General features: G+C 17.1%; 1 protein-coding gene across 1 annotated transcript; it reads right to left on the bottom strand.

Moving 5' to 3' along the window:
* Positions 1 to 1961: 1961 nt before the first annotated feature.
* PGAL8A_00368500 (conserved Plasmodium protein, unknown function) lies at positions 1962 to 11873 on the bottom strand (the record flags this gene model as incomplete). The annotated part of the gene is made up of 1 exon (XM_028672742.1): positions 1962 to 11873. The coding sequence occupies one exon, from the start codon at positions 11871 to 11873 to the stop codon at positions 1962 to 1964; it is 9912 nt and encodes a 3303-aa protein (XP_028529265.1).
* Positions 11874 to 13368: the final 1495 nt, after the last annotated feature.

The raw sequence follows: 13368 nt of genomic DNA, 5'->3' as shown, positions 1-13368 counted from the left end.
AAAAAAAAAAAAAAAAAAAATACAAATAAATGAATACTTTTAGAGAATGTAAAATATTAAGTAAATGTTTTGTATAAGATTTATTCTAATTATATTTTAAAAACTTTTTTATCTAATAAGCTCCTTATATACGACAATTTAATCCTCATGAAAAGTGCATTATTCTACAACATCATAAAATTATGTGTAAGAATAAAAATTTGCTATATTTTCACATTTTTAATAATTAATTTATGTATATAATAAGTGTATTTAGTCATAATTGTATATGCTTGTAACTCTAATAAGTTTTCGTTTAATCTTATTGTTATAATTGCCTTTTTTCATTATTGAAATTCTTAAAAATATATTTCTGATTATTTTTTAGTATTACTCCAATGCATTAGCAGTACTTTTTTAAAATATATAATCACATATATATGAATATATTAAAAAAAAAAAAAATCTACAATACTAAAAAATGAATAATATTATTTATTTTAATATTTTGTATTATATTTAATTTTATAATATTTTCGTTTATATAATTTTTTATTATAGATTTTTTTTATTAATTCATAGTGAAAAAATAAAAAAAAAATTTTAATGGAAATGGAAAATTATAAGTATACATATATTTTTTTTTTTTTTTTTAAGGTTAATATTTTATTCTTTTAAAAAAATAGATGAAAAAGAGTATTATTATTAAAATAATACTATACTATTTTTAGTTGGATATTAATTGATCAAATGTTACCATGGTTTCAATAAAAATAAAATAAATTCCATGTATATATATTTAAAGTATTTTTAATATCATATATTAACATTGAAATTTTGGCTAGTTTAAAGATATTATATGGAGTAATTAAATCATAATTTGACTTTTTTCTTTTTTTTTTAACATAATATATACAAAATTAAAAAGATTTACCATTTATAGGAAAATAATAAAATTAAAATGAAATTTATACGAGAATATTTTTATTGTTTAAAAAAAAAAATTTTTTTTTAATTATAGTCTTTTTTTTAAATTTTAAAATGAAAAATACTATTTTCTTTTCTTATTTAATTCTTAATCATCATATAATAATGTTTTTTTATATGAATTACTAAAAATAGTAATAATAGATATACTTAAAATATTTAATAAGATATATAATATTTTATATGTAAAAGTTATTCTTTAAAAAATTTGATTTTATGTAGATTTAGACAAAAACAGATATTTTTAAGGATATTTATATATTGTTTGTTTCCTATAATTTTAATTTGTAAATTATTTGATTAATTTATAGAATAATTTCATCTTAATACTAATGATAATACAAGTAATTTACCTTATTTTTTTATTTTTAAAAGAATTAATATCAATATTTGTATTATAATGATAATTATATAAAATATTATTAAACAAAAAAAAAAAAATGAAATTTTTTATTTGTAGTAATTGTATTTGCTTCACATGATTTTGTGATCATCATAGTAATAGCTATATATATATATAAATAGAATAAAATAAATAAAAATAATAATAAACAAATGATATTAAATCTCACAAAAAAAAAAAAAAAAAAAAATAATTATTTTATAAAAATATACAAAAAAATCACAAATAAATAAATAAATAAATATATATATATATATATATATATATATTAAATAAATATATTTTTAATGTTTATAATTTTGTATGTTGTACATATAAGATTTATTCTACAAATTTTCAGAAAGATTAACTCATTTAATTTAATATATTTTATTTTTCTTAAGAATTAATATTAACACAAGACTGTATAAAAATTTTTTATGGATTTTAGAAAATCATATTATTATTAAAATATAAAATGTATTATTTAACATATTAATATTTTAATTAATGTTTATGTGCTATGAAAAAAAAAAAAAAGAATATTTTAAAAAAATACATTAAGTTAATGGACAAATTTATAATTTCTTCTTTATTCTATTTTATTTTTTAATTAATAATTATCATAGAAGTTTTCATCATATTCCTTTTCTAAGTAATCATTATAGTACTTGCTATCTGGTGAATCATTATATTGAATGTTTTTACTTGGTGCTTGATAATTTTTATTATTAAAATTATTATTAGACTGGGAATGGTTATAATCACATCTTTCTTTTTCGATTTTCCGATAAAAATCATTTTCACTTATATTATTTTGGTTTGAGCTACTTACATTTAAATAATTTTCTTTTATATTATCTTCTGAATTATATTCGTCTGAATAATTTTTTGAATTTTTATTTATACTGTTATCACATTTTTTTTTTGAGTAATTAATCTTTAAATTATTATTATTATTATTCATATTCTTCTTATTATAATTATTATTATTATTATTATTATTATTATTATTATTATTATTATTATTATTATTATTATTATTATTATTATTATTATTATTATTATTCATATTTTTCTTATTATAATTGTTATATATGTTTTCATTATTAAAACATTTCTCTTCGTAAGAATTTGAATAATTTTCATCATATGCACTATCATAATCAAAATAATCTTTTTTTTTCTTTAAATTTCCATTTTTATAATTTAGTTTAACAAAGTTTCCGTCTATAATACTATTTTTTCTATTATTTGTTTCACTATTATTATTATTATTATCAGAAATACTTTTAGAATATTTGTTTGCATACTTATTTTCATAAGTTTCATTTTCACTTAATTCATTTTTACTACTTATTGATGATATACTATATGAATTATTATTATATTTATTATATGACTCTTCATATTGAGTGCTCCAACTATTTTTATAAGATGATGAACTAAAATTGCTTGTTTCCTCATTATTACAGTTTTCCTTTTTTTTTGCTTTAAATTTAATTTTATATTTTTTTATAGGTTCTTCTATATTTGTATTTTTCATTTTTTTACCAAAATATTTTAAATTTTCTTTGTTTCCGTTATTTTTATTTATTTCATTTGAAAATTTTGAATCACTTGAAGATATTCTATATTTTTTTACTGTAACTACAGTTTTTCTAGTTTTTTTTTTATTTAAATCATTGTTATCCTCCGATTCTATTTCTGATCTGTTACTAGAATGTTCATATTTTTCAGATAATTTTATACAATTATTTATATTGTATCTTTCTTTATTTTTATCATATAGAGCATTATTTAATTTCACTTGAATTTCATTTTTTTTGTTTTTACTCTTTTTTGTATTATTATTTGAAATTTTGTCATTTAATTTTCTTCTACATTTAAATAAAATACCTTTAGATTTATTTTCATTATCATTATCATTTTTTTTAGACATTGAAGCAAAAAAACCCGATGTATGATTTAAATTAGATCCTTCACCATCTGAAATAATAACATCCACCTTTCCTATGCTTAACCCTTGTTTACTTTTATGTTTATTTTCGTATATATGCTTATAATCTTTTATATCGTATGGAATTTTTGATACTTTTATTACTGCCCGTCGTGGTTCATCTTTTTTTTCTTTTTCTTTTTTATATGATTGTAGAAATCCTGTTAAAGGCTTTAAATTTAATTTGTGAAAATCACTAACGGGATTACTTTTTACACTTAAAGAATTTTTACTTTTAAAATAATTTTTATTTGTTATAGGAATATAAAAATATTCGTTTGGTAAAAATTTTGTAAAATATTTACTTGTTGCAACAGTTAATGATCGATTTTTACATTCCTTTCTATTTTTGTAATATTTTTCTTTTACATTTTTTTTATAATTTTCAATTTTCGATAAAAACTTAGAATCTTCTCCAAAATTCCACCATCCTAATTTAAATTTATATTTATTTGTGTCATAATCAATGCAAGGTATTGTTGCTTCTTTAGGTCTATTTATAGTAGTTTTAATTGAAATATGATCAAAATTTTCATTTTTATTATTAATTATCTTTTTAAAATATGCATTTTCATTATTTGTTGGAATCAGTTTACTATCTCTACTTACTATTTCATGTCGTACTGAGTTTTTCGGATGAAAAAAATTATTATTATTTTTATAGTATTTATTTTCATTAAAATTTACATTTTTATAATTAAAATTAGTTCCATTACTTCTATTTATATGCATAATACTTTCATTATCCGACTTTGTTACATTTTCATAATAAATATTTGAAGGTTGGCAAAAACTGGTTTGTCTATATGTAGGTTTTAAATTATAATTTTGATAATTATTACTTGAAGAGTATTCTAATGGCATATTTATTTTTTTATTAGTTTTAATAAAAGAACCTTTTCTATGTGAATAATTTTCTTTTAATGAATTCATTTTTTTATTTGGAATATTAATATTGACTAGTATATTATGTGGAATTTCTGATAAAGACTTTTTTTTTAACTTTTTTATTTTTTTTTTTTCTCTCTTTTTATTTTCTATATAACTTGTGGTATCTGAAAAATTCTTTCTTTCCTTTTTGTTTTTAATTAATTCTTTTATGTTAATATTTATATCCCCTATTTTGTTTTCTGATTTTTCATTAATAGAATTTTTTGTATTTTTATTTATTTTATTTCTTTTTTTGCAAATCTCTGGTTCTACTTTAAAATTTTTAATATTTTTAGCATTTTCTTCAAATGCTAATTTATTTAATTTCTGATCACGAGAATAATTAGAAGTGGGTAATATGTGTTGCTTTGATTTATTTATTATTAATTTATTTTTCTTCTTATTACCTGAGTTACGTATACTTCTATTTTTGATAATAGATGATTTATCGTATAATTTATCAGAGAAATTATTCAGATTCTTTTCTTTTTCGTATATATGATCACAAGTTATCTCTTTATTGATATATATACTATTTGATTTATCCGAGAAATTATTCAGATTCTTTTCTTTTTCGTATATATGATCACAAATTATCTCTTTATTGATGTATATATTATTTGATGAGTTAGTTAGTTTATTTATAGAATCAGTCGAATTGTTTGGTAAGTTACTGTTTTTACAATTTTTGCATGCTAATTTTATATTTTTCTTATTTTCATTTTTGATGTTTTTTTCATGACAAGAGTAATCACATGCTCTACAAATATTTTCATTAAAGTTTCTACTTTTTAGGTCTATGCAATCATATATATTGTCTTTTTTTTTTTTATTTATTTCACTTGGGTATAATTTACAATAGTAATCAGAGTTATCTTTAATATTCAATGTATCATCAAAATTTTTAAAAGATGCTAAAGATTTTTTTTGCACATTAACTCGTATAAATTTTTTATTTGTATTATTTATTTTATTTTTTTTTTTTAAATAGTTTTCACATAAATCAATGTTATTTATTTTTATTTTATGATTATTTTCAATAATACTATCTTGAAACGTATTTTTGCTAGAATTTTTTTCATGAAAATCAATTTCATTTAAATTTTCATCAGAACATATCAATGAAAATTCTCTTTTACCATCTATGTTAGCTGATATATTTGTATTTTTTTTTCTTTTCTGAAAAGTTTCAGGAATTTCTGAAAAAATACTTGAATCTTTAATTTTATTATTTTCATCATTTATATAATAATTATTACCAATATATTCTTTTTTTAAATTTATGTTTATTGGAATATCAACAGCGTCTTGTGCAACATTTTTTTTTTTTTCTTTTTCATTATTTTCGCTCAACAACTGTACACACTTTTTTTTTTTATTTATACGTAGCTGCCTTTCAAAAATTTTTTCTACATTGTCTTCACATATTTCTGTAAGAGATTCAGTGCTTTTATTTTTTTCCTTTTCAATTTTATGAATTTTTTTTTTTATCATATTGTCATCCTGTATCTGTTCATTTTCGATATTTGCATTATTAATTTTCTTTTTTCTTATTTCGTCATTTTTATTTATTTTATTGAAATTGGAACTATATGTTTTATAGAAATCATTTTTGTTTTCCTTAATATTTTCATTTTCATTTGTACAACTCAAAGATGAGACAGACGAATTTTTGTTTTGTTTATTTTTTGTATTATTTTCAACTTTAAAATTATTTTCTTTTTTTAAATATTTATATATATATTTTTTCAAAAAAATTATTTTTTCAAGTTCAAATTTAATTTCTTTTAATTTTTTTTTTTTTTGTTTTTCCAAATATTGTATCTTCAGAAGTATATATTTAGTTCTTGCTACTTTTTCTTTATGTTCTTTGCATTTTTTTGATTCATTTTTTAAAAAATTACTTAATTTTTCCTTTTTACGCTGAATTTCACTTAGTTTTTCTTCCTCTTTTTTTATGGATATTTTGAACAGTTCTTTTTTATTTTTTATTTCATCAAATATTTTTCTTTTTTGTTTTATTAAATTTTTAATTTCATAGTTAAAAATTTTATCATATTCTCTAGGATAAAATGAATCCTTACTATTTTCACTTTCATTTAATTTTAAATCTCTTTTTTTTATATTATATGTAAGATGACTTTTTTTCAATTTTTTTTTTTTTGTACTGCATCTATTGTTTATATCTCTGGTATCTTTTAAATTCCTACATAAAACTTTTTTATTTATATGCTGTATTTCTTCACTACCAAAATAAGGAAAACTTTTCATTCTATCATGTGAATCTAGAGAATGGTCATATGAACTACTATACGTTTTGTTTTTATGTATTAACTTTTTATAATGACTTCCTTTTTTATCAAGATTTGCATTATGCATTATATTTTCTTTACTCTCTTGGATAATTTTTTTTTTAAAATAAAAACTTGTCTCATTAGAAGAAATACTTTCATCTTTTTCTAGACATTCATAAGTTATAGGAATTTCATTATATAAATAAGTACAGGTGTTACAATTTTTATTTTTAGCATATGTTTTTGTATTACTTAAATTTTTGGGGGATTTGTAATTTTTACTTTTTAAATATATTTTATTTAATAAATTATCTTCAAATTCACTTTTCGTGTTTTTATAATTGCAATAACTTTTATCAAAAACACTGTTAATTTTATTAGGACTATTATTATAGTTATAGCAACTTTTTATATTACTATAATTGTGATCATTCTTATTTTCATCATAATTAATTTTATTGTTATTTTCGCTTTTTAGTTTAGAATAACGACTATATTTTGAATCATCTATTTTATTTTCTTTTGTATAATATTCATTTTTTCTTTCTTCATTGTTTAAAAAATCAGAATTATTTTCTTTTATATTTTCAAAAAGATCATTTTTTTCTTTTAAAAATGAATTATTATAATTTCTACTGCTGTCATTATTTTTTATGTTTTCATTAGAATATGTTTCATACAAATTATAAATAAATTTTTCTTTTTCATTTCTTATTTTATTTTTACAGTCTTCAACATCTCTATTTAAATTTTCTGTATTTTTCATCATTATATTATTGTGACTTTTGTTTATGTCTTTATTAATATTCTGTTCTGTTATATATGGAGATTTTTCAATTTTTTTATCTCTTAAATCTTTAAACATATTAGACTTTTTCATTAAATAATTACAGTCATCATATAACCTATATGAAGATATTTCCACTGACTGACTTTTTAAATTATTATTATTATCGTCATCATTGTTATTAACATTATTATTATTTCCATTATTTTTATTACTATTGTTATCATTACTATTACAATTATTACTATTACTGTTATCAGTATAATTAATATTATTATTATTATTATTACTATTACAATTATTATTATTAATGTTATCAGTATAATTCATATTATTATTATTATTATTATTATCATTACTTTCCTTAATTTTTAATGGATTTATTTCTTCTATTTCTTCTATTTCTCCTATTTCTCCTTCTTTACTGCTATCCTTAAGAATATAGTGTAACAAAAACTTATCAGTTTTATTATTACAATCGGTATTCAATAATTTTGTATATTCATTTAAAATATTCTTTGCGAATTTTATCTTTTTTAAAAGTATTAAATCTTTATTATCTTCTCTATGTTTTTTTTTTAGCAATTTCATATGATTTTTTATTAATTTTTTAATATTTTTATGATAATGTAATATATTTTTGTTAATTGCTTTTGTACGAAATTCAATACTACTATTATTATGGTTCATTGAAGATTTATGTAATATGTTTGAACTACTTATTTTGTTATTTAAATCTTTATTTTCATTTTTGCATTCTTGTTTTTCTTTTTCAAATTCTTTTGTATAATTATTGTTACTTACTTTTTTTAGATGTTCCTCAGATGAGGATTTACTATTTAAACTACACAAATTATACCTATCCACTATTTCTTCGTTCACTTTTTGAGTATTTGATGTATAATCATTTTTTATACAAGATTCTTTTTTATTTTTTGATGAAAATGAAAATGCACTTTCATTAGAATTGTGCAAATGTATTTGTTCTTTACATACTTCTATAATGCTTTCATTTAAATTGTTTTTCTTTTTTATATTCTTATTAATAATTGGAAACTTTTTGTTTTCACCTTTATATTTATCAGTAATATTTATATCTTCATATTTATTATAATTTGTACAATCTTTATTTTTTATATTTGTTTGACTTTTTTTTGTTTCTTCATATTCATCGTCTGAAATTATAATTTCTGAATTTAAAAAAAAGGAATTATTATGATTAGATTTATCAGATTTGTTTTGATGAGAAAATAAATTTAAACTTTTTGTGTAATCATTTGTATTTGAATTTTTAAAACTATTACTTATGTTGTCTTCTAATGTTTTATTGTAATATTTGCTTTTTTTTTTATCGTGATTATTATTATTTTCTTTTAATGATTCATTAATATCATAATATGAATTATTATAATTATTTTTAGTTTCATCTTTAGAATAATCATTCGTAGAATATTTTATACCTCTGTCTAATGTACTAGGTATGACATAAAAATTTGGTGAACATTTTTTAGAATTACATTTTCCATCTTCTTTTTTTTTATATAGATTAGAACAAGTTAAATATCTATGTGAACTTTTGTTTTCTTCATATGCACATTTTTTATCTTGTGATGAATTAATTTTATTATTTTCATCAATATTTAAAATTTTGCTCACTTTGCGTTCCTTTTTACTATGTACTTTATTTTCAAAATTATTGTTCTCTAGAAAATTCAAAGGATAACTAATTTTTTTTTTTTTTTTTGTATTTTCTATAATTTTTTTATCAGTATTACATTTTTTTTTTATTTTCTCTTTTTCTTTCTTTTGTCCATATTCTTGTAATAATTTCTGTCCTAGATTTTGAATATCATTTTCTGCTTCCTTTTTTTTTTTCACATTTTTTTCTATTTTTTTTTCTTCTATAATCTTATTTTGATAATCTCTTCTTTCTTTTTCTTTTAATAGCATTTTATATTTTTCATCATCTATACTTTTTTTATAATATTTTTCATCTAAGCATTTATCCACTTCTTCAAATAAAATTTTGGCCCTTTTATCCATCTTTTTTTTTTTAGTATCTAATATAGATATTTTTTTTAAAATTTTATTATTTTTTTTTATATTGTTTAAAAATTTTTTTTTATTTTCTTCCTCTGATGAACTAATAGACTCTTGTGAACATATTATACCAAGGTTATTATTAAAAATAAATTTTTTATTTTCTTGTTTTCCATTAATAAATTTATCATAATTTTCATTATTCATAGTACTATTGAATATATTTCTATTTTTTAAATTATCATTTCTACAAATTAATTTCTTTTTTAACATTGTATTTTTTTTTTCTTTTTTATCTTTTTCTTCGAATTCTCTTTTATTATAGTATAGATTTATTTTATAGTCTTCAATATTTGAAAGATCGTTTTTTAAATTCTCATCGTTATGAACACTTACTTTTAGTTTACATTTTAATGAACTTTTATTTCCATTATCTATAAAATTACTATTTTCAATAGATGAATATGCATCTTTTATTTTTTTATATTTTATCATATTATTTATATTATATGTTTTTTTATTTCTTTTTACTGAATCAATTTTAACATTTTTCATTTTATTTATATAAGAATCATCATTATTCATAATATTTTTGAAGTAATTATCTTTTTTCTTTATTAATTTTTTATTTTTGATTTTATTACTTCTAGCTGTTAGATCATCGAAACACGTTTCATTAGTCTTACTATTTTTACAGAATAATTTCATTTGTAAATCAATTTTTTTATTTTCTAGATTAATATTTTTATTGTTATTAAAATTTACATAATTATCATTCTTTAAATTTATATGTATTTTATATTTCTCGATATTTGAATTTGATAAAGAATTATTAAAACCATCAAGTGTTTCAATTTCCTTATTATATTCACTAATTTTTTTTATATTTTTATTATATTTTTTAAAATTATTATTATGTGATATTTTAACATCATTATTTTTATTTATATTTCTTTTTTCCTTATCTAGAATAATAATGTTTTTTTTTACACCAAATAAAGAATTTCTTTCTATATTTACATAATCATTTGTTTCAGACAAGTTATGATATATATTTAAAATGTGATTGATATTATTTTCTGTAAAATCAGACATTTTCTTATTTTTAATATTAATAATTGATGACTCTAAATTTATTAAATAATTCATAAGATTGAAATATTTTCTATTAATGTCTTTATTTGATAATTTAAGCTTATCGTAATAATTTAACAAGCTCTTAAACATATATACAGTTTCTCTTATTTTATAGAATTCACTATCTAAATACATTATTATATTTGGTTTTAAAAAATATTTTGACCCATTTAAATATTTTAAATAGGAATAAATAAATTGATTTATGTTTCTATATTTATAAAAATTACTGGATATATATAAAAAGTTCAGCTCAAAAGGAAATAAATTTAAAGTATCTAAAGATTCGGAATAATTATTTAATTTTACTAAACTATTTAAATATTTAATTATCAAAGCTTTTTTCTTAATGTCAAAAAAATTCTTTTTTTTATTATTGTAAGAATTTTCCTTTATTCTTAAGAAGAATTCAAAAAAGTAATATAAAAAATTTTTTTTAAAAGAATCTACATTTTTTAAGTTACTAACTGCAATTATTATTATAGAACTATTTTTTATACTTTTATTATCGTTGTTACATTTTTTCATTGATTGTATTGTGAACTCATAAATTTTATATGTTACATTTTTTCTATTTTTTTTTTTCTTATTCTTACAAAGTAATTCAAATATGTGCTTTATATTTTTATCATTTAAATATATTTTTTTAACTTCATCTTCTCCCCATATATGTGTGTTTTTAATTTTAGTACTATTATATTTTTTCATTTTTTTTTCTTTTATAAAATTGTCAACATTAACATATGGTAAAGTATTATCTGTTTCTTTTTTTATAAAGTTTCCTTTTATATTTTTAATATAATTATTTTTATTTTCATTTTTATTATTATTTAAAAAGTTAGTAGGAGTATTAAAATGTAGTGGGCTCATTTCTGTAGAAAATATTTTATCATATTCTTTAGGTAGATAATTTAGACAATTATCAACATCAATCATATTATTTTCAATATAAATGTATTTTTTCAATAAATCCTTTATATAGTTTTTTATTATCTTAAAAAAACTAAATTTTATAATATATTTATAATCATTACTCTCGTTATACACCAAATCATTCAATATGTAGTACATAATTCCTAAAGAAATATTATCACCTAATGTTAACATTTTTAAATCTTTTTCATTATTATCTATTACAACAAGTAAGTTATTTATTCCATCAGATATATTTTTAATTCTTTTTTTAAATATATCATTATAAATTTTTAGATTTGATTTATTTTCACTATAAACTTTTGTTAGAACTTTTTCTTTTCTTAAGTAATATTTTTCTTTTTCTCTAAATTTATCAAATTCTGATTCTGGTAAAAAACGTCCAAAGCACTTTATTTTTTCCATAGCTCATTTTTTTTTTTTTTTTTTAAATTAAAAAGAATTTTCAATGCATAAAATTTTATTATGCTTTATATGTAAGACAAATGAAAAAAAAAATTATTTACAACATAAGTATATTTTAAGATAATTTTTTCACTTTTACCAATTTTAAAAAAAAAAAATAGATACAAAAAAAAATTATTAACGGAGAATAAAAGAAAGAAACAAACAAAAAAAAAAAAAAAAAAATCAAAAGAATGTTTACTTCATTTAATAGATTTATAATAAAAAAATTCAAATAAAAGAGAAAGTCAACAAATTCTTTAAAATTAAATAATGAAATATTAATGACAAAGAAATTTTAATATATAAGTTTTATCATTTTTTATTATTTTTTCCTCTCATAAAAATTTAAAAAAGAAAAAAAACAACAATCAACAAACAAAAAAGAAATGTTTAAAAGTGTAAAAACATGTGAGATTTTACTATTTTTGTAAAATTATAATTATAGTCATGTTGTTCTATATGAGCAATTTTAAAAATAAAACAATAAATACCTCAAAATTTTTTAAAATTTTTACTATTTTCTTGTATGATAAAATTTAAAATTATTTATTTTTTTTTTTTTTTTTTAAAAAATATATTTTATCTTTCTACATTCTTACATAGATTTTTTTTGTATGTCTTAATGCTTTTTTACATTATTCCAATAGTTCAGAAAATTTTTTAAACATTTTAATTTTTTTATAAAGTATTTTCTTTCAGAAATATTTTTACTTTGATTCTTACTACTATATTCTATTTTACTTTTTATTTTTAATATTTTTTTTTTTATATCATAAAAACTTATTTTTTATAAAAATTTTTATATGAAAAACAAATTTTTTTTTTTTTTTTTTTTTTTTTTTTTTTTGTTCTTACACTATTTTTTTAGTGTCTGTATATTCATTTTAGATAAAAATGATTTTTGTAGAATTATATTTTACTAATATTTAGAAAGTTTCAAATCAATAATATTAAAAAGGAACATTTAATTTGTATTTATATTAAAAGAATGAAACATTTACATTACTTTTTTTTTTAAAAAATGAATAAGGAAAACTACTACAATATAAGGTAATAGAAAAAAAAGGTAAAATATGAGAGTATTTATAAATATAATTTTTTTTAAATTAAAAGATAATGTAATAAATTGTATTATAAAAATTATAGATATTTTGAAAAAGAAAATAAAATTAAGGAAATTTTCAATTGAAAATTCTAAGAAATGTATAATTAAAATCATTTTTTATTGGTATAAAGAAAAAAAACTTTTAATGGTAATTCCTAATACAAGTGTAAAATTAGAAGATAAACCTAATAATTTATATTTAAAAATTTTATTATTTGAATTTTTTTAATTTGTTATGTATTTCAAATTTAAACTTATTTTTTTGTAATATTATTTTTTTTTTTTTTTTTTATAATAATTATAAATATATTTTTTTTTCCTTTTTTTTTTTTTTTTTTTTTTTTACAA

This window comes from Plasmodium gallinaceum, assembly GCF_900005855.1.
Source record: "Plasmodium gallinaceum strain 8A genome assembly, contig: PGAL8A_v1_98, whole genome shotgun sequence".
NCBI classification, from domain to species: Eukaryota; Apicomplexa; class Aconoidasida; order Haemosporida; family Plasmodiidae; genus Plasmodium; species Plasmodium gallinaceum.
This window is presented reverse-complemented; position numbering and strand designations above follow the sequence as displayed.